The following is a 24783-nucleotide window of genomic DNA, read 5'->3' as shown; positions in this document are numbered from 1 at the left end:
AAAACTATATAATAATCTGAGAGTGAATAAAAACAAAATATGCATAAAAACAGCTCATGGTATTGAGATTTTAAAGGGGTATTCCACTCAAACGTAACTTTTGATAAGTTGCTGCCCATGGTGAGACTAACAATTCCTTCCATACTTGTTATTATCTATTCAGTCTCCTTCCACCAGTTCTCAGCTGCTGCTTTCTGCTGAAGACACAAAAAAATCTGTGTGTGAGCTTTCATCTCTGTCTCCCAGAGAGTTTATTAGCAACTTGACCTCAGATTAATCCTCCCAGCATTATAAAGAAGCTACAGTGTTGCAGATACAGCCTGCCAGGGATACTGTTTACATCAGCCGTCTCAGAAGGGAGGGGGGAGGAGGGGGGACAGAGAGAAAAGCTCACATGCAGATTTTTGTGTTTTCAGCAGAAAGCAGCAGCTGAGAACTGGGGGGAGGAGACTGAATAGATAACAGATCAGAAGTTATATTTTGAGTGAAAAGTTTGACCTCTTTTATAATTTTTTTTATTTTGTAATTTTATGTACATTGAAATATTAATATGTAAATTGAAATATAATTTTTTTATACCACTGTGATACAACCACAGTCCTAATACCATCAAATGTTGTCACTGGTTACATGCAATATAATATGGGAGCACTGTTCTGGTCATTTTCTCTATCTATGTTTACTTACACATATACCGCCACAACCCGCAGACTTTTTACTACTGTTAGACTTCAGAAATATTTTTTGTTTGAAATAAAATTGATTATGAAAATGATTTGATGTGTTTGTTATTTTTAGATTATGTAATTCGGCAAATGCCCTAACCTGCTTGAAAACATATTTACTAAGGAGTGTAACGGGAACGACTATTCTAATGTGGGTCAGTGTTTATTTTGTTCCAATATATTGTGTGAGATTTATGGAAAAGTAACACTGTCATAGTAAATGCATGTAAAAAAAAAAAAAAAGTTGCAAAAAAGTTCCCCTGGCACTGACCAGACGTCTGCCTGCACCTGTTTTTGCGACTTTGGAAAAAGTCACAAATGATGAATTGTGCGCAAATCCTGGATTATGCAAGTTTTGAATGAATACTCAAAACAGGCAAATAAAAAAAAGTTGCATCTAAAAAACATTCGCCTGTCAAATACCGGTTCATGAACAGAACTTAGACCAAAAATGGGGGAAAAATCCAATTGTCCAATTTATCATTTAACATTTTTTTGCAGAAATCAATAAAACTCTGTATTAGGTTCAGTTCTCCGGAGTGACTTTCTGTCTCCCAATCCATTGTCCTGAGTAGGTTCCCCCCCTCTGATACTGTACATCATTGGCAACAATACTATTATGTGAAAAGTTTGGATATAATTGATACATCTTTATTCAATCAATGTAAAAATGGAAGTCTGGATATAATGTAAGTAATGAAATACATTGTGTAATAAAGGAAGGAATGGCTGGCAGCTGCAAACACAATGGGAACTTCATCCCATAACGTCTAATGGGTCGGGTGATGCAATATTCTTAATGCATTGTGGTAAAGCGCGGGGGGATGGACGGCTCAGTAACGTCTCAGATGCAGCGTCCAATGCGGTGACCACCAAACTACACAAATAAATTACAAATGTTGCATAAAAATATAACTTCACAGTTTTTCATTGTATTTTTGGTCGATTTGCCGGAGCTCTGGTAAGAATTAGCATTAATAGGCTCTTCCCTGCAGGGCGGCGCTCACACACAGTATTTCCAGAAGCAGGCTGCGAAAAGACAAGAAAAAGACGCTCAGAAATCATAAAACGCACACGGATAAAGGATAGAAACCTTTGTGTGACCCCTGACCTCCCAACGATTCTATTAGTTCCCATCAGGCCTTGGAGTCCACATCTATCTTCAAATTTCTCTGTATGTTCACACTATGTAAAACAACGGCCATCCCAGCCAGAGATTGGCTGTGCAGCTTGTCACTTCAGAGACTGATCGTTCCCATTGGTTGATCGTTGTCTTTATTACACGGAGTGATTATCGGCTGGATCGGCCGGATTTGGCAGATAATCGGCCGTATTTGGTAACAGGGCCCCGAGACACTAGATGCTATAACTACAACAAGCCGTGAGCGGGTGACAGCAGCGGTTATAGCTACAGTTTGCTGTATGTTAGTGGTGGTCACATAACCTCTCCCATCTCCCCCCTTTTTCATGTAGTGCCCACCAACACCCACCTCTCCCCCCGGAGGACAGCAGTCACAGCCACAACAACGGCCGCACAGTTCTGGGTCTCAGCAGATTTGGTCTATCAGGAAGGGTCCTTTATTGCCCTGTGCCACAATACGGCTGCCCACCCTCTTACCATGCCCGTACTCAATGCTGCTGCACAATGGCGCCCTCACTACTCATTATTGTTGGTGCTAGAAAAGCGGAGTGGCCGTATTAGTGCACGAGGCCTCATTGACATATTAATAAAATATTTGTACATAAAGAATAAAGTAATAAAATTGGTACAGCGGTGTGCTATGATGAAGGCACTAAGGGGAGATTTAATAATGATGCCCCCCGAGCGTACACCATGGAGGCAGTGCAGATCTTGGCCTTCTCCCTGACATATGCCTGCCGTAACCCCTCCTCAACCGATGGGCGGGCAGGCGTGGGGGGTAAGGGGGGGGGAGACCTTCTCCCGCTCCTCATTTATCAAGATTTACACCTTGTGTTAAGACCCTATTCCACTGAACGATTATTGGCTGTATTCGTACGATATCGGCCGTTACGGACGATAATCGTCCTGTGCAATAGGAGGCAACATGTTGAAAGATAAACGACTTATATAGCAGCGATCTGCAACCGCCGCTCCGTACAATAGGAGCGGCGGCAGCAAACTGCCGCTATATCCTATGGGCTGCCCGGACGATCAGCAATCACCCAGGCAGCCCCCCCGCAGCTTCCCCCTGCCCTCCCCGGACTTACCTGCTCGCTGCTGCCGCGTGTAATAGCGGCAGCAGGGAGCGGGGAACGAGGAGTCAGAGTCGGCCTTTACGTAGAAACCAAGCAAAACTCTACACCTGCTCCACAATGCCTGTGCCAGATATACTGGGAGACAAGGCTTTATCTAACACTGGCGTGGAGTACACCAGCACACCAGTACACCAATACTCCAGTACACCAGTACACCAGTACACTAGCACACCAGTACGCCAATACTCCAGTACACCAGTACACCAGTACACCAATACTCCAGTACACCAGTACACCAGCACACTAGCACACCAGTACTCCAGTCCACCAATACAACAGTACACCAGCACACCAGCACACCAGCACACTAGCACACCAGTACTCCAGTCCACCAATATACCAGTACACCAGCACACCAATACTCCAGTTCACCAGTACACCAGCACACTAGCACACCAGTACTCCAGTCCACCAATACAACAGTACACCAGCACACCAGTACACCAATACTCCAGTACACCAGCACACCAGCACACCAGTACACCAGTACACTAGCACACCAGTACTCCAGTCCAGCAATACACCAGTACACCAGCACACTAGCACACCAGTACTCCAGTCCACCAATACACCAGTACACCAGCACACCAATACTCCAGTTCACCAGTACACCAGCACACTAGCACACCAGTACTCCAGTCCACCAATACACCAGTACACCAGCACACCAGTACACCAATACTCCAGTACACCAGCACACCAGTACACCAGCACACTAGCACACCAGTACTCCAGTCCACCAATACAACAGTACACCAGCACACCAGTACACCAATACTCCAGTACACCAGCACACCAGTACACCAGTACACTAGCACACCAGTACTCCAGTCCACCAATACACCAGTACACCAGCACACCAATACTCCAGTTCACCAGTACACCAGCACACTAGCACACCAGTACTCCAGTCCAGCAATACACCAGTACACCAGCACACCAGTACACCAATACTCCAGTACAACAACACACCAGTTCTCCAGTCCACCAATACACCAGCACACTAGCACACCAGCACACTAGCACACCAGTACTCCAGTCCACCAATACACCAGTACACCAGAACACTAGCACACCAGTACTCCAGTCCACCAATACACCAGTACACCAGCACACTAGCACACCAGTACACCAGTACACCAATACTCCAGTACACCAGTACACTAATACACCAGCACACCAATACACCAGCACACAGCACACCAGTACTCCAGTACACCAGTACACAGCACACCAGTACTCCAGTACACCAGTACACAGCACACCAGTACTCCAGTACACCAGGATACAGCACACTAGTACACCAGTACACAGCACACCAGTACTCCAGTACACCAGCACACCAGCACACCAGTACACCAGCACACCAGTACTCCAGCACTCCAGTACACCAGTACACCAGTACACCAGCACACCAGTACACCAGCACACCAGTACACCAGCACTCCAGTACACCAGTACACAGCACACCAGTACTCCAGTACACCAGTACACCAGCACACCAGTACACCAGTACTCCAGTACACCAGCACACCAGTACACCAGCACACCAATACTCCAGTACACCAGCACACCAGTACACCAGCACACCAATACTCCAGTACACCAGCACACAGCACACCAGTACTCCACTACACCAGGACACAGCACACTAGTACACCAGTACACAGCACACCAGTACTCCAGTACACCAGTACACCAGCACACCAGCACACCAGTACTCCAGTACTCCAGTACACCAGCACACCAGTACACCAGTACTCCAGTACACCAGCACACCAGCACACCAGTACACCAGCACACCAGCACTCCAGTACACCAGTACACAGCACACCAGTACACCAGCACACCAGCACACAAGTACTCCAGTACACCAGTACACCAGCACACCAGTACACCAGTACTCCAGTACACCAGCACACCAGTACACCAGCACACCAATACTCCAGTACACCAGCACACCAGTACACCAGCACACCAGTACACCAGTACACCAGCACACAGCACACCAGTACTCCAGTACACCAGCACACTAGTACACCAATATTCCAGTACACCAGTACACCAGCACACTAATACACCAGTACACTAGCACACCAATACACCAGTACACAGCACACCAGTACACCAGCACACAGCACACCAGTACTCCAGTACACCAGCACACCAGTACTCCAGTACACCAGTACACAGCACACCAGTACTCCAGTACACCAGTACACCAGTACTCCAGTACACCAGTACACAACACACCAGTACTCCAGTACACCAGTACACCAGCACTCCAGTACACCAGTACACAACACACCAGTACTCCAGTACACCAGTACACCAGCACACCAGTACACCAGTACACCAGCATACCAGTACACCAGCACACCAGTACACCAGCATACCAGTACACCAGCACACCAGTACTCCAGTACACCAGTACACCAGCATACCAGTACACCAGCACACCAACACACCAGTATTCCAGTACACCAGCACACCAGTACTCCAGTACACCAGCACACCAGCACTCCAGTACACCAGCACACCAGCACACCAGTACTCCAGTACACCAGGACACAGCACACTAGTACACCAATATTCCAGTACACCAGTACACCAGCACACTAATACACCAGTACACTAGCACACCAATACACCAGTACACAGCACACCAGTACACCAGCACACAGCACACCAGTACTCCAGTACACCAGCACACCAGTACTCCAGTACACCAGTACACAGCACACCAGTACTCCAGTACACCAGTACACCAGTACTCCAGTACACCAGTACACAACACACCAGTACTCCAGTACACCAGTACACCAGCACTCCAGTACACCAGTACACAACACACCAGTACTCCAGTACACCAGTACACCAGCACACCAGTACACCAGTACACCAGCATACCAGTACACCAGCACACCAGTACACCAGCATACCAGTACACCAGCACACCAGTACTCCAGTACACCAGTACACCAGCATACCAGTACACCAGCACACCAACACACCAGTATTCCAGTACACCAGCACACCAGTACTCCAGTACACCAGCACACCAGCACTCCAGTACTCCAGTACACCAGGACACAGCACACTAGTACACCAGTACTCCAGTACACCAGTACACCAGCACACCAGTACACCAATACTCCAGTACACCAGCACACCAGTACTCCAGTACACCAGCACACCAGCACACTAATACACCAGTACACTAGCACACCAATACACCAGTACACAGCACACCAGTACACCAGCACACAGCACACCAGTACTCCAGTACACCAGCACACCAGTACTCCAGTACACCAGTACACAGCACACCAGTACTCCAGTACACCAGTACACCAGTACTCCAGTACACCAGTACACAACACACCAGTACTCCAGTACACCAGTACACCAGCACACCAGTACTCCAGTACACCAGTACACCAGCATACCAGTACACCAGCACACCAGTACACCAGCATACCAGTACACCAGCACACCAGTACTCCAGTACACCAGCATACCAGTACACCAGCACACCAACACACCAGTATTCCAGTACACCAGCACACCAGTACTCCAGTACACCAGCACACCAGTACTCCAGTACACCAGGACACAGCACACTAGTACACCAGTACACAGCACACCAGTACTCCAGTACACCAGCACACCAGTACACCAATACTCCAGTACACCAGCACACCAGTACTCCAGTACACCAGTACTCCAGTACACCAGCACACCAATACTCCAGTAGACCAGCACACCAGCACACCAATACTCCAGTACACCAGCACACCAGCACTCCAGTACACCAGCACACCAGCACTCCAGTACACCAGTACACAGCACACCAGTACTCCAGTACTCCAGTACACCAGTACACCAGCACTCCAGTACACCAGTACACCAGTACACCAGCACACCAGTACTCCAGTACACCAGTACACCAGCACACCAGTACACCAATACTCCAGTACACCAGTACACCAGCACACTAATACACCAGTACACCAGCACACCAATACACCAGCACACCAATACACCAGTACACAGCACACCAGTACACCAGCACACAGCACACCAGTACTCCAGTACACCAGCACACCAGTACTCCAGTACACCAGTACACAGCACACCAGTACACCAGTACTCCAGTACACCAGCACACCAGTACTCCAGTACACCAGTACACTAGCACACCAGTACTCCAGTCCACCAATACACCAGTACACCAGCACACCAATACTCCAGTTCACCAGTACACCAGCACACTAGCACACCAGTACTCCAGTCCAGCAATACACCAGTACACCAGCACACCAGTACACCAATACTCCAGTACAACAGCACACCAGTTCTCCAGTCCACCAATACACCAGCACACTAGCACACCAGCACACTAGCACACCAGTACTCCAGTCCACCAATACACCAGTACACCAGAACACTAGCACACCAGTACTCCAGTCCACCAATACACCAGTACACCAGCACACTAGCACACCAGTACACCAGTACACCAATACTCCAGTACACCAGTACACTAATACACCAGCACACCAATACACCAGCACACAGCACACCAGTACTCCAGTACACCAGTACACAGCACACCAGTACTCCAGTACACCAGTACACAGCACACCAGTACTCCAGTACACCAGGATACAGCACACTAGTACACCAGTACACAGCACACCAGTACTCCAGTACACCAGCACACCAGCACACCAGTACACCAGCACACCAGTACTCCAGCACTCCAGTACACCAGTACTCCAGTACACCAGCACACCAGTACACCAGCACACCAGTACACCAGCACTCCAGTACACCAGTACACAGCACACCAGTACACCAGTACTCCAGTACACCAGCACACCAGTACACCAGCACACCAATACTCCAGTACACCAGCACACCAGTACACCAGCACACCAATACTCCAGTACACCAGCACACAGCACACCAGTACTCCACTACACCAGGACACAGCACACTAGTACACCAGTACACAGCACACCAGTACTCCAGTACACCAGTACACCAGCACACCAGCACACCAGTACTCCAGTACTCCAGTACACCAGCACACCAGTACACCAGTACTCCAGTACACCAGCACACCAGCACACCAGTACACCAGCACACCAGCACTCCAGTACACCAGTACACAGCACACCAGTACACCAGCACACCAGCACACAAGTACTCCAGTACACCAGTACACCAGCACACCAGTACACCAGTACTCCAGTACACCAGCACACCAGTACACCAGCACACCAATACTCCAGTACACCAGCACACCAGTACACCAGCACACCAATACTCCAGTACACCAGCACACAGCACACCAGTACTCCAGTACACCAGCACACTAGTACACCAATATTCCAGTACACCAGTACACCAGCACACTAATACACCAGTACACTAGCACACCAATACACCAGTACACAGCACACCAGTACACCAGCACACAGCACACCAGTACTCCAGTACACCAGCACACCAGTACTCCAGTACACCAGTACACAGCACACCAGTACTCCAGTACACCAGTACACCAGTACTCCAGTACACCAGTACACAACACACCAGTACTCCAGTACACCAGTACACCAGCACTCCAGTACACCAGTACACAACACACCAGTACTCCAGTACACCAGTACACCAGCACACCAGTACACCAGTACACCAGCATACCAGTACACCAGCACACCAGTACACCAGCATACCAGTACACCAGCACACCAGTACTCCAGTACACCAGTACACCAGCATACCAGTACACCAGCACACCAACACACCAGTATTCCAGTACACCAGCACACCAGTACTCCAGTACACCAGCACACCAGCACTCCAGTACACCAGCACACCAGCACACCAGTACTCCAGTACACCAGGACACAGCACACTAGTACACCAATATTCCAGTACACCAGTACACCAGCACACTAATACACCAGTACACTAGCACACCAATACACCAGTACACAGCACACCAGTACACCAGCACACAGCACACCAGTACTCCAGTACACCAGCACACCAGTACTCCAGTACACCAGTACACAGCACACCAGTACTCCAGTACACCAGTACACCAGTACTCCAGTACACCAGTACACAACACACCAGTACTCCAGTACACCAGTACACCAGCACTCCAGTACACCAGTACACAACACACCAGTACTCCAGTACACCAGTACACCAGCACACCAGTACACCAGTACACCAGCATACCAGTACACCAGCACACCAGTACACCAGCATACCAGTACACCAGCACACCAGTACTCCAGTACACCAGTACACCAGCATACCAGTACACCAGCACACCAACACACCAGTATTCCAGTACACCAGCACACCAGTACTCCAGTACACCAGCACACCAGCACTCCAGTACTCCAGTACACCAGGACACAGCACACTAGTACACCAGTACTCCAGTACACCAGTACACCAGCACACCAGTACACCAATACTCCAGTACACCAGCACACCAGTACTCCAGTACACCAGCACACCAGCACACTAATACACCAGTACACTAGCACACCAATACACCAGTACACAGCACACCAGTACACCAGCACACAGCACACCAGTACTCCAGTACACCAGCACACCAGTACTCCAGTACACCAGTACACAGCACACCAGTACTCCAGTACACCAGTACACCAGTACTCCAGTACACCAGTACACAACACACCAGTACTCCAGTACACCAGTACACCAGCACACCAGTACTCCAGTACACCAGTACACCAGCATACCAGTACACCAGCACACCAGTACACCAGCATACCAGTACACCAGCACACCAGTACTCCAGTACACCAGCATACCAGTACACCAGCACACCAACACACCAGTATTCCAGTACACCAGCACACCAGTACTCCAGTACACCAGCACACCAGTACTCCAGTACACCAGGACACAGCACACTAGTACACCAGTACACAGCACACCAGTACTCCAGTACACCAGCACACCAGTACACCAATACTCCAGTACACCAGCACACCAGTACTCCAGTACACCAGTACTCCAGTACACCAGCACACCAATACTCCAGTAGACCAGCACACCAGCACACCAATACTCCAGTACACCAGCACACCAGCACTCCAGTACACCAGCACACCAGCACTCCAGTACACCAGTACACAGCACACCAGTACTCCAGTACTCCAGTACACCAGTACACCAGCACTCCAGTACACCAGTACACCAGTACACCAGCACACCAGTACTCCAGTACACCAGTACACCAGCACACCAGTACACCAATACTCCAGTACACCAGTACACCAGCACACTAATACACCAGTACACCAGCACACCAATACACCAGCACACCAATACACCAGTACACAGCACACCAGTACACCAGCACACAGCACACCAGTACTCCAGTACACCAGCACACCAGTACTCCAGTACACCAGTACACAGCACACCAGTACACCAGTACTCCAGTACACCAGCACACCAGTACTCCAGTACACCAGTACACTAGCACACCAGTACTCCAGTACACCAGCATACCAGTACACCAGCACACCAGCACACAGCACACCAGTACACAGCACACCAGTACTCCAGTACACCAGCACACCAGTACTCCAGTACACCAGTACACCAGTACTCCAGTACACCAGCACACCAGTCTTGATAAATGCCCCCTATGCACCTCTGTGTGGGGAACATCTATGTAAGCTGACCTAGCTTGCTGATAGATTCCCTATAGGCCACTGGGGAGAGCTGGCCTCATGTGTGCAGCTCTCCCCATTCTGGTATATAGGAGCGTAGCATACCCATATGTTCATGTAGTACCTACCTCGCTTGTTTGGATGTGACGCTGGGAGTCTGTCCATAGCATATGACAAATCTCCAGACTTTTCTTCCAAAAGCTCCTCCTTCAATTTTTCTAGCTGATTGAAAAACAAAAAGTTATTTTTAGTATACTGTATGATTAAGGGTCAGTTCACACGTACAGACTCGCAGCGTAAATCTCACTGCCAGTCTGTCAGGTCCCTTTCACTACATACTCGCAGCGGTCGTTATGTAATTCTGCCGGCCCCTTAACCCCTTCGTCTCCCGCCTCGCTGTGTCTGTATATACATTACCTGTCCTCGCTGCACGGGTTCCCACTGTCCTGCTCTCCCGCCCAGCCAATCAGTTGCTGCGGCTGGGCAACACACTGATTGGCTGGGCGGGAGAGCAGGACGCCGGGACCCCGTGCAGCGAGGACAGGTAATGTATATACAGACACAGCGAGGCGGGAGACGAAGGGGTTAAGGGGCCGGCAGAATTACATACACGCAGAGGTCGTTTAGACTGCAGCGAGTAGGAAGTGACAGTGAACTGCCAGGACCTGACAGACTCGCAGCGAGATTTACGCTGCAAGTCTGTACGTGTGAACTGACCCTAAAGGGGAACTCCAGCAATCCCATACAAAAGACACATACACCCATCCCCCCACCAATTTACACCTTTCCCAGGTGTCTACGCTGCTCGGAGCCCAGATATAAATCCTTATCAACTCTTACAAATGATCCCAGTTTTACTTCATGGCATCTGCAAAAATATAATTATTGTATAAGTAAGCGATACCATTAACGTTCCATCACTTACCTGCTCCAGTTGTTCTAATTTGCTCTCCAGCTCCATATCTATGAAATAAAATATTATACAGGTTTAAAGAATGCAGAGTATTTCCTAAAGGGGCATTCTAGAAAGAGAAGAAAAATAGGTTGGTGCCAGAAAGTTATTCAGATTTGTATATTTCCTATGTTTAAAGGGGTATTCCACTCAGACATCAATTTTGATATGTTGCTGCCCATGGTGAGACTAACAATTCCTTCTATACTTGTTATTAACTATTCAGTCTCCTTCCCCCAGTTCTCAGCTGCTGCTTTCTGCTGAAGACACAAAAATCTGTGTGTGAGCTTTTCTCTCTGTCCCCCCCTCCTCCCCCCTCCTTTCTGAGACAGCTGAGTCCCTGGCAGGCTTTATCTGCAACATTGTTAGTCTCACTATGAGCTGCAACATATCAAAAGTTCTGTTTGAGTGGAATACCCCTTTAACAATTCCAGCCATTCAGTATTTAGCACCAGATTTTTTAATTATTTTATTTATTTTAGTTTTGATTACCTAATAATGATGTAGTCCCAAATGGCAAATATAGATGTAGAGCCCCTTATATTGCAGTTTGTGAGACAACCAGAACTTTAGCTTAAATCTTAATCTTGAATTTCATCCCCTGTATGACGCGGTTCCATTCATTCTAAGGGAGCCGCATCATACAGGGGAGGAAATTCCCTCCCACTGGGGCGGCCCGGTCCACCTAGAGTGCTTGAGCACCGGCCAGTTCCGGTGCATAGTACGGTGGCGTGCATAGGAATCGGGCACCGGCTTCCCCGTGACAGCGCCGTTCGATCCGTGGGTTCAGCTTAAAGAGGATGTACCTGGTGGTACATCCTCTTTAAGTGCCGGCCGGGGTCACGGAACGGCCGGTCTCATACAATGTGTGAACATAGCCTTACAATGATTATTTTATCTGACAGCTTTTAAAAAAAATGTATTTCTCTATTCCCAGGCTTATAGCGCTTTCATCCTTTGGTCTATGGGGCTGTGTTATGTGTCAGTTTTTGCGCCATGATCTGTACTTTCTATCAGTATCTTGCTTTTGTATATGCAACTTTTTGATCACTTTTTATCACAATTTTTCTGGCTTTGATGTGACAAAAAATACGCAATTTTGCACTCAGAAATGTGAATTTCATAGTTTGGGCGATTACGCATGCGGCGATACCAAATATGTTTATTTATTTATTTTTATTTATAAAATGGGGGAAAAAAGGGGGTGATTCAGACTTTTATTAGGGGAGAGGATTTCTTATTAATAAAAACTTTTTTTAACTGTATACTTTAACTTTTAGTTCCCCTTGGGGACTTTCAGTATTACTGCACTGATCTACCATAGAGATACATATATACTGCACTGATCTCCCATAGAGATACATATATACTGCACTGATCTCCCATAGAGATACATATATACTGCACTGATCTCCCATAGAGATACATATATACTGCACTGATCTCCCATAGAGATACATATATACTGCACTAATCTCCCATAGAGATACATATATACTGCACTGATCTACCATAGAGATACATATATACTGCACTGATCTCCCATAGAGATACATATATACTGCACTGATCTCCCATAGAGATACATATATACTGCACTGATCCCCTTGGTGACTTTCAGTATTACTGTACTGATCTCCCATAGAGATACATATATACTGCACTGATCCCCTTGGTGACTTTCAGTATTACTGTACTGATCTCCCATAGAAATACATATATACTGCACTGATCTACCATAGAAATACATATATACTGCACTGATCTCCCATAGAGATACATATATACTGCACTGATCTCCCATAGAGATACATATATACTGCACTGATCCCCTTGGTGACTTTCAGTATTACTGTACTGATCTCCCATAGAAATACATATATACTGCATTGATCTCCCATAGAGATACATATATACTGCACTGATCCCCCTGGGGGACTTTCAGTATTACTGCAGTGATCTCCCATAGAGATACATACAGTATATACTGCACTGATCTCCCATAGAAATACATATATACTGCACTGATCTCCCATAGAAATACATATCTACTGCACTGAGCTCCCATAGAGATACATATATACTGCACTGATCCCCTGGGGGACTTTTATTATTATTGAAGTGATCTCCTATAGAGATACAAATATACTGCACTGATCTCCCATAGAAATACATATATACTGCACTGATCTCCCATAGAGATACGAATATACTGCACTGATCTCCCATAGAAATACATATATACTGCAGTGATCTCCCATAGAGATACAAATATACTGCAATGATCTACCATAGAAATACATATATACTGCACTGATCCCCCTGGGGGACTTTCACTATTACTGCAGTGATCTTCCATAGAGATACATATATACTGCACTGATCTCCCATAGAAATACATATATACTGCACTGATCTCCCATAGAGATACATATATACTGCACTGATCCCCCTGGGGGACTTTCAGTATTACTGAAGTGATCTCCCACAGAGATACATATATACTGCACTGATCTCCCATAGAAATACATATATACTGCACTGAATTCCCATAGAAATACATATATACTGCACTGATCTCCCATAATGATACATATATACTGCACTGATCCCCTGGGGGACTTTTATTGTTACTGAAGTGATCTCCTATAGAGATACAAATATACTGCACTGATCTGCCATAGAAATACATATATACTGCACTGATCTCCCATAGAGATACAAAAACACTGCAATGATCTACCATATAAATACATATATACTGCACTGTTCCCCCTTGGGGACTTTTATTATTACTGCAGTGAACCCCCCTAGAGATACATATATACTGCACTGATCCATTAGATCAATGCTGTATTACTCCGGTCTGCAGCAGACCAGATACATTGATTGTCGAGCGGGGATCAGTGTCAGTGCGACGCTGAGCCCCGACCCGGTAAGCAGAAGGGATTTTCCCTCTAGACACCAGGGAGAGGGGCGCATAGTACATTTACATGCAGCTGTCAGTCCTTCCTTTATATTTCCCATTCCTTTTAATCCAAATTTGGCTGTTGGTCAAAATACTGAAATAAAATCTGCCATGGAAAGCTGTGCATGGACCCCTGTTAAAAACTTTAAAGGGGTAGTTCACTAATAATGTTTTTCTCTCAAATCAACTGGTGCCAGAAATTTGTAAATTACTTTAAAAAAACTCAAGTCTTCCAGTACTTATCAGCTGCTGTATGTCCTACAGGAAGTGGTGTATTCTATCCAGTGTGACACAGTGCTCTCTGCTGCCACCTCTGTCCATGTGAGGAACTGTCCAGAGCAGCAGCAAATCACCATAGAAAACCTCTCCTGCTCTCCAGACTGGAGAGAATACACCACTTCCTGCAGGACATACAGCAGCTAATAAGTACAGGTCAACTTGAGGTTTTTATTAGAAGTAAATTACAAATTTCTGGCACCAGTTGATTTAAAATAAACAATTTTTGTCGAACAACCCCTTTAAGTTTTTTTGGGGAAAAATCTATTTTTTCAGTAACAGTTTTCCTCCTGTTCATGGGCTGTTTTTAGTAACGTATATTCCATCTCAGCTAATATAGTTCCATGTGTAGGAATCATCAAGATAAATATTTTATAATAATACAATAATTTAACAAACCTGCCTCCTTCTCCTGATATGCCTCTCTTTCCTTCCAATTGTTGACAGCTCGTTGTCTAGGTTACCGACCACCACTCTGCTCTAAAAACAGTAGTTTGGCTAGTGTGTATATAAACATAATGTAGAAATGTAGTGTATAGCTATATAGTGTGTATATACTGATTATATATAAATATGTTACAGGACTAAATAAGGGTCAGGAGGGAAATGCTTATAGAAAACAGTGAACTCAAGAACAAAAGGAGACAGTGATATATATATTAGCTATATATACCAGGCAGACCACTGCTTTAGAAGTAGAGAGGTGGTCTGTAGTCTAGACAATAAGCTGTCAACAATGGGAGGGAAAGAGCAACATATCAGGAGGAGGAGGAGACAGGTTTTCTAAATGGATGAACATGGATAAAACCCTAAATGGATAAAACCCTTGGTTTTAGAGTAACTTGGATTAAGAGCGTTTTGCAAGAAGAGCTCACAGTTTTTCAAAATTGTGACTTGGTGTAAGAGCGTTGCTTTGGTGTAAGAGCTCCCTGTACTGGGTGGGAGGGGGAGTAAGGGAGGGGCATGGTCTGCATAGTGGGGTCTACAGCCCTGTACTCTGACCCAGGAAGTCTCCCTCACCTTCCAAATCATAGCAGATACACCCCAGGCTGGGGCTTACATCAGGGGACAGGACTGTGGAGGTAATCTCTTCATAGCTGTAACCCCTCTCTCCCCGGAGAGTGCTGCTATACTGTGTCCACATCTGTCCTGCTCATTCCTTCCTGCTCCCTGCAGTCTCTGTCAGCCCTTGTGTTTCCCATCCTCTCCCATCATTCCTGCTATATTGTGCCTGCACTCACACTCAGCTATACTCACTGCTGCTATAATGTGCCTGCACTCATACTCATCTATACACACTGCTGTTATAATGTGCCTGCACTCACACTCAGCTATACACATTGCTGCTATTATGTGCAGGCACTCACACTCAGCTATACACACTGCTGCTATTATGTGCAGGCACTCACACTCAGCTATACACACTGCTGCTATTATGTGCAGGCACTCACACTCAGCTATACACACTGCTGCTATTATGTGCAGGCACTCACACTCAGCTATACACACTGCTGCTATTATGTGCAGGCACTCACACTCAGCTATACACACTGCTGCTATTATGTGCAGGCACTCACACTCAGCTCAACTTTGCTTTGGTTTAAGAGTGGATTTGAATTGCAAGCGCGGTCCCGGAACGAATTATGCTCGTAATCCAAGGCACCACTGTATTAGTAAAAAAATATCCTACAAGTATAACTATATTAGCTGAGCTGGGACTATATCCCTTTAAGGTACACTTTAAACCAGTCACTTAGATGTTTTTATAGAGTCGATCATCAACTACTGCGGTGCTCCGGAGCTGTGTGCGTATAATGGACTGGAGTATAATAAGCTAAATGCTTTTTAATCAAGCTAATTGCTGTGTATGCGGCTACAATGATACGGGGCGGATAATAAGACGTGCTGTAGCTTTATCCAATCTATAGTTCTTACCAAAGTGCGAGGGTCTTCTTACAGGTAAGTGCTTATTCAGTAGAAGGGTCAGCAGCATATCCTGGTGGTTTACTTCTTTTTGTGGATACAATTCATTGTCTGTGATTGACAAAAGAAAGCAACATAGTAAGACAATGGTGGGCGGCTTGGGATACGATGAGTTCAAGTGGAATGCATAGAGTATATGGCAGGAGTATATGGCGGGAGTTTATGCCGGGAGTATATGGCAGGAGTTTATGCCGGGAGTATAGGGCAGGAGTATATGGCAGGAGTTTATGCAGGGAGTATATTGTGGGAGTATATGCCAGGAGTATATGGCGGGAGTATATGGCGGGAGTATATGGCGGGAGTATATGGCAGGAGTTTATGCCGGGAGTATATTGCCGGAGTATATGCCAGGAGTATATGGTGGGAGTATATGGTGGGAGTATATGGCGGGAGTATATGCCAGGAGTATATGGCGGGAGTATATGGCGGGAGTATATGGCAGGAGTTTATGCCGGGAGTATATTGCCGGAGTATATGCCAGGAGTATATGGTGGGAGTATATGGCGGGAGTATATTCCAGGAGTACATGGCGGGAGTTTATGCCGGGAGTATATGGTGGGAGTATATGGCGGGAGTATATGGTGGGAGTTTATGCCGGGAGTATATGGTGGGAGTATATGGCGGGAGTATAGGGCAGGAGTATATGGCAGGAGTTTATGCCGGGAGTATATTGTGGGAGTATATGCCAGGAGTATATGGCGGGAGTATATGGTGGGAGTATATTCCCGGAGTACATGGCGGGAGTTTATGCCGGGAGTATATGGTGGGAGTATATGGCGGGAGTATATTCCAGGAGTATATGGCGGGAGTATATTCCAGGAGTACATGGCGGGAGTTTATGCCGGGAGTATATGGTGGGAGTATATGGCGGGAGTATATGGTGGGAGTTTATGCCGGGAGTATATGGTGGGAGTATATGGCGGGAGTATAGGGCAGGAGTATATGGCAGGAGTTTATGCCGGGAGTATATTGTGGGAGTATATGCCAGGAGTATATGGCGGGAGTATATGGTGGGAGTATATTCCCGGAGTACATGGCGGGAGTTTATGCCGGGAGTATATGGTGGGAGTATATGGCGGGAGTATATTCCAGGAGTATATGGCGGGAGTTTATGCCGGGAGTATATGGCGGGAGTATATGGCGGGAGTTTATGGCGGGAGTATATGGCGGGAGTTTATGGCGGGAGTATATGGCGGGAGTTTATGCCGGGAGTATATGGCGGGAGTATATGCTAAGCATGTTTTCTGAGGTTCCATTAACATCAGACAAAAGAGTGTACAAAAATAACAGTAATTGTAAATTCCATACAATGGTATAAAGTGAAAAATGAACTGAGTGCAGTATACATTCTTATAAAACTGGGACCTAATAGGTGATCTAGTCCATGCTACGCCTATATAGTGGATAATAACCTTCTATTGGAGGAATCCTGCAGGGTTTCTTTAGGAATATACAGCCAACAGACTATAAACCTGCTGCAGACATAGGCTAGGTCCACACAACGTCTCTTTTTGGCCATTCAACGCCGTCATTTTGAAGTCAAATAACGTCTGTTATTTTGAAGTTACAGGCGTTATTTAACCTCAAAATCATGGACATCCACAAAGATGGCGGTCGAACAGCCAAGAAAAGACGTTGTGAGGACTAACAATGCACTCTTCATATAGTGTGAGGGAAGATTATCAATCACAGGGCTGATAACGGAGAACAATTAGCCGGACTCTGTCCTCATGGCGGCTTGCTGTGTATTATTGCCAGTTATTTAGTATGACAAGTACCATAAGTGAGACAGGATGTTCACCCCTCACAGCAAAGTAATACGAAAACACCATGGGTTATAGGTTACATTCACACACCGTAAAATATATTAAAAAAGGTAAAATATGGGCAGAATGTGGAGGGAAAGATGCAGCCGTATTTTTATTTTACTAATGCGCTCTATTGAAGTCAATGGGAAATTAGCCAGCAGTGCACACACCGTATAGAATAACAGCCGTATATTGCTATTATTTTACTGTATGTGAACATTAAAGAATACAAAAAATTTGAAAACTTTTGTACAGATAAATGGGAACTAGAGAACATCAAGCTGAGCCTAATAACAGTAAGTAGAGCGACTAGTAGTAGAAATAAATGCAAACAAGACAGCATTGGGGACAATAGTAAACATTGCGCATAGCATGCAGCAGTATAGTACCTAGCATGCAGCAATATAGCACATAGTATGCAGCAGTATAATATGCAGCAGTATAGTACATAGCATGCAGCAATATAGTATGAAGCAGTATAGTACATAGCATGCAGCAATATAGTATGCAGCAATATAGTACATAGCATGCAGCAATATAGTACATAGCATGCAGCAGTGTAGTACATATCATGCAGTAGTATAGTACATAGCATGCAGCAATATCGTACACAGTATTCAGCAATATAGTACATATCATGCAGTAGTATAGTACATAGCATGCAGCAATATAGTATGCAGCAGTATAGTACATAGCATGCAGCAATATAGTACACAGTATGTAGCAATATAGTATGCAGCAGTATAGTACATAGCATGCAGCAATATAGTATGCAGCAGTATAGTACATAGCATGCAGCAATATAGTACATAGCATGCAGCAATATAGTATGCAGCAGTATAGTACATAGCATGCAGCAATATAGTACATAGCATGCAGCAATATAGTATGCAGCAGTATAGTACATAGCATGCAGCAATATAGTACATAGCATGCAGCAATATAGTATGCAGCAGTATAGTACATAGCATGCAGCAATATAGTATGCAGCAGTATAGTACATAGCATGCAGCAATATAGTACATAGCATGCAGCAATATAGTACATAGTATGCAGCAATATAGTACACAGTATGCAGCAATATAGTACATAGCATGCAGCAATATAGTATGCAGCAGTATAGTACATAGCATGCAGCAGTATAGCACATAGTATGCAGCAATATAGTACATAGCATGCAGCAGTATAGTACATAGCATGCAGCAATACAGTATGGAGCAATATAGTACATAGTATGCAGCAATATAGTATGCAGCAGTATAGTACATAGCATGCAGCAATATAGTACATAGCATGCAGCAATATAGTACATAGTATGCAGCAATATAGTACACAGTATGCAGCAATATAGTACATAGCATGCAGCAATATAGTATGCAGCAGTATAGTACATAGCATGCAGCAGTATAGCACATAGTATGCAGCAATATAGTACATAGCATGCAGCAGTATAGTACATAGCATGCAGCAATACAGTATGGAGCAATATAGTACATAGTATGCAGCAATATAGCACATAGTATGCAGCAATATAGTATGCAGCAGTATAGTACATAGGATGCAGCAATATAGTATGCAGCAATATAGCACATAGTATGCAGCAATATACAGGTAGTATGCAGCAGTATAGTACATTGCATGTATTAATATAGTATGCAGCAATATAGTACATAGCATGCAGCAATATAGTACATAGCATGCAGCAATATAGTATGCAGCAGTATAGTACATAGCATGCAGCAATATAGTATGCAGCAGTATAGTACATAGTATGCAGCAATATAGTACATAGCATGCACCAATATAGTACATAACATGCAGCAATATAGTATGCAGCAATATAGTATGGAGCAATATAGTACATAACATGCAGCAATATAGTACATAGAATGCAGCAATATAGTATGCAGCAATATAGTACATAACATGCAGCAATATAGTACATAGCATGCAGCAATATGGTATGCAGCAATATAGTACATAGCATGCAGCAGTATAGTACATAGCATGCAGCAGTATAGTATGCAGCAATATAGTACATAGCACGCAGCAGTATAGTACATAGTATGCAGCAGTATAGTACATAGCATGCAGCAGTATAGTACATAGTATGCAGCAATATAGTACATAGCATGCAGCAGTATAGTAGGCGGCAAACCTTATAGAGTTTTAAACATGTTTGGCTCAGGGAGGTTCTGCTGCTGGTCTTATCTATGGGTAACTAAGATGGGACATTAGGAGCTTACAGGGTTATGGATTGTATTGTATTATGTTTATTTGCATTTTACTTCTTAGACACTTTGTATGTATTAGACACTTTATTTCTTACTAAGTTATTATTGCATCTGCACTTTATGATATTATGATGTAACATCCTCTGTCTGCTCCATTATCTGCTGCTGTGTGTGCATTGGGCACTTTATCTCTATTTAGCACCTGCACTTTGCTATGTCATCAGATGCATAATATACCTATAGTTATTGATCAGCTCTGCAGTTACCCTATTATATTATTATATTATTTTTTGGGTGTTCTTAACATTCATTAATATGCAATAAACATGCAATAATAAAACGAATTCATACATTTCTTATTTGCTTTCTCTTTGGGGGGGGGGGGGTTGTAGGATTTTTCTTTATAGAATAAAGTTATTTTAAGATTAAGATTAAAAGTTAAGATTTTGCATTAGTTTTTCAGAATTTGACAAACTTGTCACAGAATTCTCCGAGTGACCTGAGCCTGAACATCTATCAGGACCCTTCACCCAATTCCCTTTCACAAAGTTCATTAGAAAATGCTAAATTTAAGCAATTCAGATGCATTATACATCAAAGCGACATATAGAAATGGCGCATTTACAAACAATGAACAATAGTGGGAACAAAGCACAGAACTATCTCCAGAGATGGCTATACATAGTATACACAATGGTCTTCAGCTGCTATCAGTATTATATAGTTGTATCAGGCTATGTTCACACAACGTCAAAAATATTGAAAAGGCGTCCGATTTTTATATTTTAAAAAAACATCATTTTTTGCCGAGATTTAACTGACTGCATTGGCAATGCATTGGAGTCAATGGGAAGACGGACATCCAATGCACACAATGCATTGAAAAACTGACGTTTTTGCCGCGGACGTCAAAATAATGAACATGAACATTATTTTCCGATGTCTTTTGCAAACAGCGGACGTTTTTTATTTGTACTTCACACACAGTTTTCCTTCTGTCACCGTTCTGTCTCCGTTTTTACTATTAAATTCAATGGACTTTTTAATTGCATCCAACGGCCGATTAGTAACCAAACTAGAATAATGTGCAAACACCCGTCAGTGCACTAAGGGGAGGTCAGGCAACTTAATAACGTCCGTTATTTTAGACTCAAAATGATGGATGTCATTTTAAACGGAGCTGAAAAAACGTTGTGTGAACATAGCCATATACTGTATAAATTGTGTTATATAGTTATAATATATAATATTGTATATATTGTGTTATTTAGTTATATTATATAGTATCTATTGTATTATATAGCTATATTATATTGTATTATACTGCATATATTGTGTTATATTATATTGTATTATATTGTGTTATATTATATTGTATTATACTGTATATATTGTGTTATATTATATCTATTGTATTATATAGTTATATTATATTGTATTATATTGTATATATTGTATTATATAGCTATATTACATTGTATTATACTGTGTATATTGTATTATATAGTTATATTATATAGTTTTGTCTTCCTCTGTTCTTGAAGGGCTCAGCAGGTGAAAACCAATATATCTACCTGTACAATCTATTTACACTTACTGAACATTTCTATGGTTATCAATGAAGACTTGATCATATAATACGATGACCTGAACCAACAATGTAAGAATTATGGAGAACTTACCCTGCAATAGATAAGGTTTGCCTTCAACTGACTGCAGGAAGATCATGAGCAGGAAAGTTAATGTCCCCAGGCAGAGATGGAGAGAAGCAGCTTTATGGAACATTTCTTCAGGACTGATGGAACCTGGTGTATACCTGGGACCTCAGTGCACTCCTCATCTGTGGCCGCTCACTTTTAAATAGTAGCCACAGTCGTCATTGTTTCATATCCCCCCCCCCCCCCCCTTATAAAAATCCTTCATCCTGTCAATGGCTTCAATTCTTGGAAAACTGACAAATGAACTGCGTGAATTTCTTGACGTCAAAGCCGGATCAATCTATCCAGAATATGAGCAGTAGAGGAGGAGTGGCGGGGTATACGGGCGGGATACAGATGGCAGCTCGGGGTAATTTATAGTTGCATTTCTATGCTCTCATTTTAATTACTGGGAGATCTTTGTCCTGGACGAGGCCAAAATGGAGCCGAGGAATCACTAATTGAATTGATTTCAGGTCCTTGATCTTAAAATGACTTGTATGGTTCTCTGCATGACGCTACACAATTGGTTCAGAGAAGAAGATGATAAAACGAGGAAGAGAGAGAAGACGGAAGACAAATGTGAGATTCATCAAAGAGACATGGGCGCTCCTCAGAGGTGTCAGGAGAAGTTGTAATACATGGAGCCTCTTCAGGAGCGCAGGGCAGGAATTGACCAGCGGGTTGATTAATTTTAGATGAATGGATGTCAGACGCGGCTGATGACTTGAGGTGTGACTCTTCCTCTCTCTGATTTTCTATGGCCATCAGTCAATGTCATTGACAAAGTTTGCAATCTGGACAAAGATGGCACAAAGCTCGCAGTTCAGAAAGCGGGAAGAACGTGTGTGCGTCTTACACAGAATCCATAGCATAAAGCTCTTAGTTGCTGTTAGTATGGGCTGTGGTCCCGCTAAGTTTTTATATCTCCTTTTTTTTTTTTTAAAGAATAAATTACGTCCGTCATTTGGCTGTCTGGCCGCCGGTCAGTGCAGTGACGTCTGTTGTACAATATTCTCGGTCAGGTGACTGATCGCCCTTTGTCTTTAATTGAAATGTCCTTTGAAGTTAATAGTAAAAATGGTGAAAGAAAAATTTTTTAAAAAAAATTTAAAAATAATGTCTGCTGTTTGCAAAAGACGTCCGAAAAATATTGTCATGATCATTATTGTGAAGTCCGCGCAAACAACGTACGTTATTTTATACACTGTGTGCATTGGACGTCCATCATTCCATTGAGTCCAGTGCATCTGTTTATTTAAACGGAGTGTGAACATAGCCAGTGTCAGACACAGGGAAGCTTAGAGAACCCGTCACCCCGGTGCAGACCCACATACTTACGGCTTTCACAAAGTCCTGTTCCGAGAGCTCGTCCCGCCGCGGATAAATCCCCGTCTGAAGCCGCGTGCACGCTCCCCAGAGTCCGACGGCCATAGACAATGACGGCTCCAGTCATTCTCTATGGACGTCGGACTCATCTCTGTGGAGCACGCGGCTTCAGACGGGGTTATCTCCGCGGCGGGACGAGCTCTCGGAACAGGACTTTGTGAAAGCCGTAAGTATGTGGGTCTGCACCGGGGGGGGTCGGGCTCTTTGGACTTTAATATGTACTATTTTTTGGACCACTGTGCACCCTAATGGACAGATTGATTTATTTGGGCATGGTGGCTGATATATATGAGCCTGTTATCCTTTATGTATAGGATAGGGGTGACATTTCTGGGGGTCTGACTGCCAGGATCCCCACTGATCCAGAGAACAAGGAATCAATCACCCTGTAATGGACGGAGAGCACTCGTGTAGCCACCATGGCTAATTTCAGCACTTGGAAGCATTTGATGGCCCCATAGAGATTGAATGGCGCACCCACATCAATGGCCACAGAAGTGCGCTGATCACTTCATTCATTTCAGAGCAATTTCATCCCCGTTCTTGGAATTGGTGGTGGTCCTGGCAGTCGGACCCCCAGCGATCAGCTTGTTATCTACCATGCTATGGATAGGTGATAACTAGGTCACATGGGAATACCCCTTTAAAGGGGTTATACAGTGCTATAAAAACATGGCCACTTTCTTTCAGAGACAACACGACTCTTGTCTCCAGTTCAGGTGCAGTTTGCAA

The 24783-nt window shown here is 44.6% G+C and overlaps 1 protein-coding gene across 1 annotated transcript; it reads right to left on the bottom strand.

Moving 5' to 3' along the window:
- Window positions 1–1407: 1407 nt before the first annotated feature.
- On the bottom strand, window positions 1408–22806 carry UTS2B (urotensin 2B). Its single transcript, XM_069973374.1, has 5 exons — window positions 22648–22806; window positions 16876–16974; window positions 11670–11707; window positions 10873–10966; window positions 1408–1754 (listed from the first exon to the last, which is right to left on the bottom strand). Exons 1-5 carry the CDS (start codon window positions 22748–22750, stop codon window positions 1729–1731), a joined length of 360 nt encoding a protein of 119 aa, XP_069829475.1. The 5' UTR covers window positions 22751–22806; the 3' UTR covers window positions 1408–1728.
- Between the last annotated feature and the right edge of the window lie 1977 nt (window positions 22807–24783).

This window comes from Dendropsophus ebraccatus, chromosome 6 (genome assembly GCF_027789765.1).
Source record: "Dendropsophus ebraccatus isolate aDenEbr1 chromosome 6, aDenEbr1.pat, whole genome shotgun sequence".
Classification (NCBI taxonomy): domain Eukaryota; kingdom Metazoa; phylum Chordata; class Amphibia; order Anura; family Hylidae; genus Dendropsophus; species Dendropsophus ebraccatus.
The sequence above is the reverse complement of the archived record's forward strand: the minus strand, read 5'-3'. Positions and strand labels throughout refer to the sequence as shown.

What these genes read in the sequence shown, in the direction of transcription:
- UTS2B (XM_069973374.1), bottom strand. Translation starts at nt 22,750, where the DNA reads ATGTTCCATAAAGCTGCTTCTCTCCATCTCTGCCTGGGGACATTAACT. An exon ending in CAAACCTTATCTATTGCAGG is followed by an intron (nt 16,975 to 22,647) that starts GTAAGTTCTCCA and finishes TGTCAATCACAG; the next exon opens with ACAATGAATTGTATCCACAA. An exon ending in AAGAAGACCCTCGCACTTTG is followed by an intron (nt 11,708 to 16,875) that starts GTAAGAACTATA and finishes TTTATTTCATAG; the next exon opens with ATATGGAGCTGGAGAGCAAA.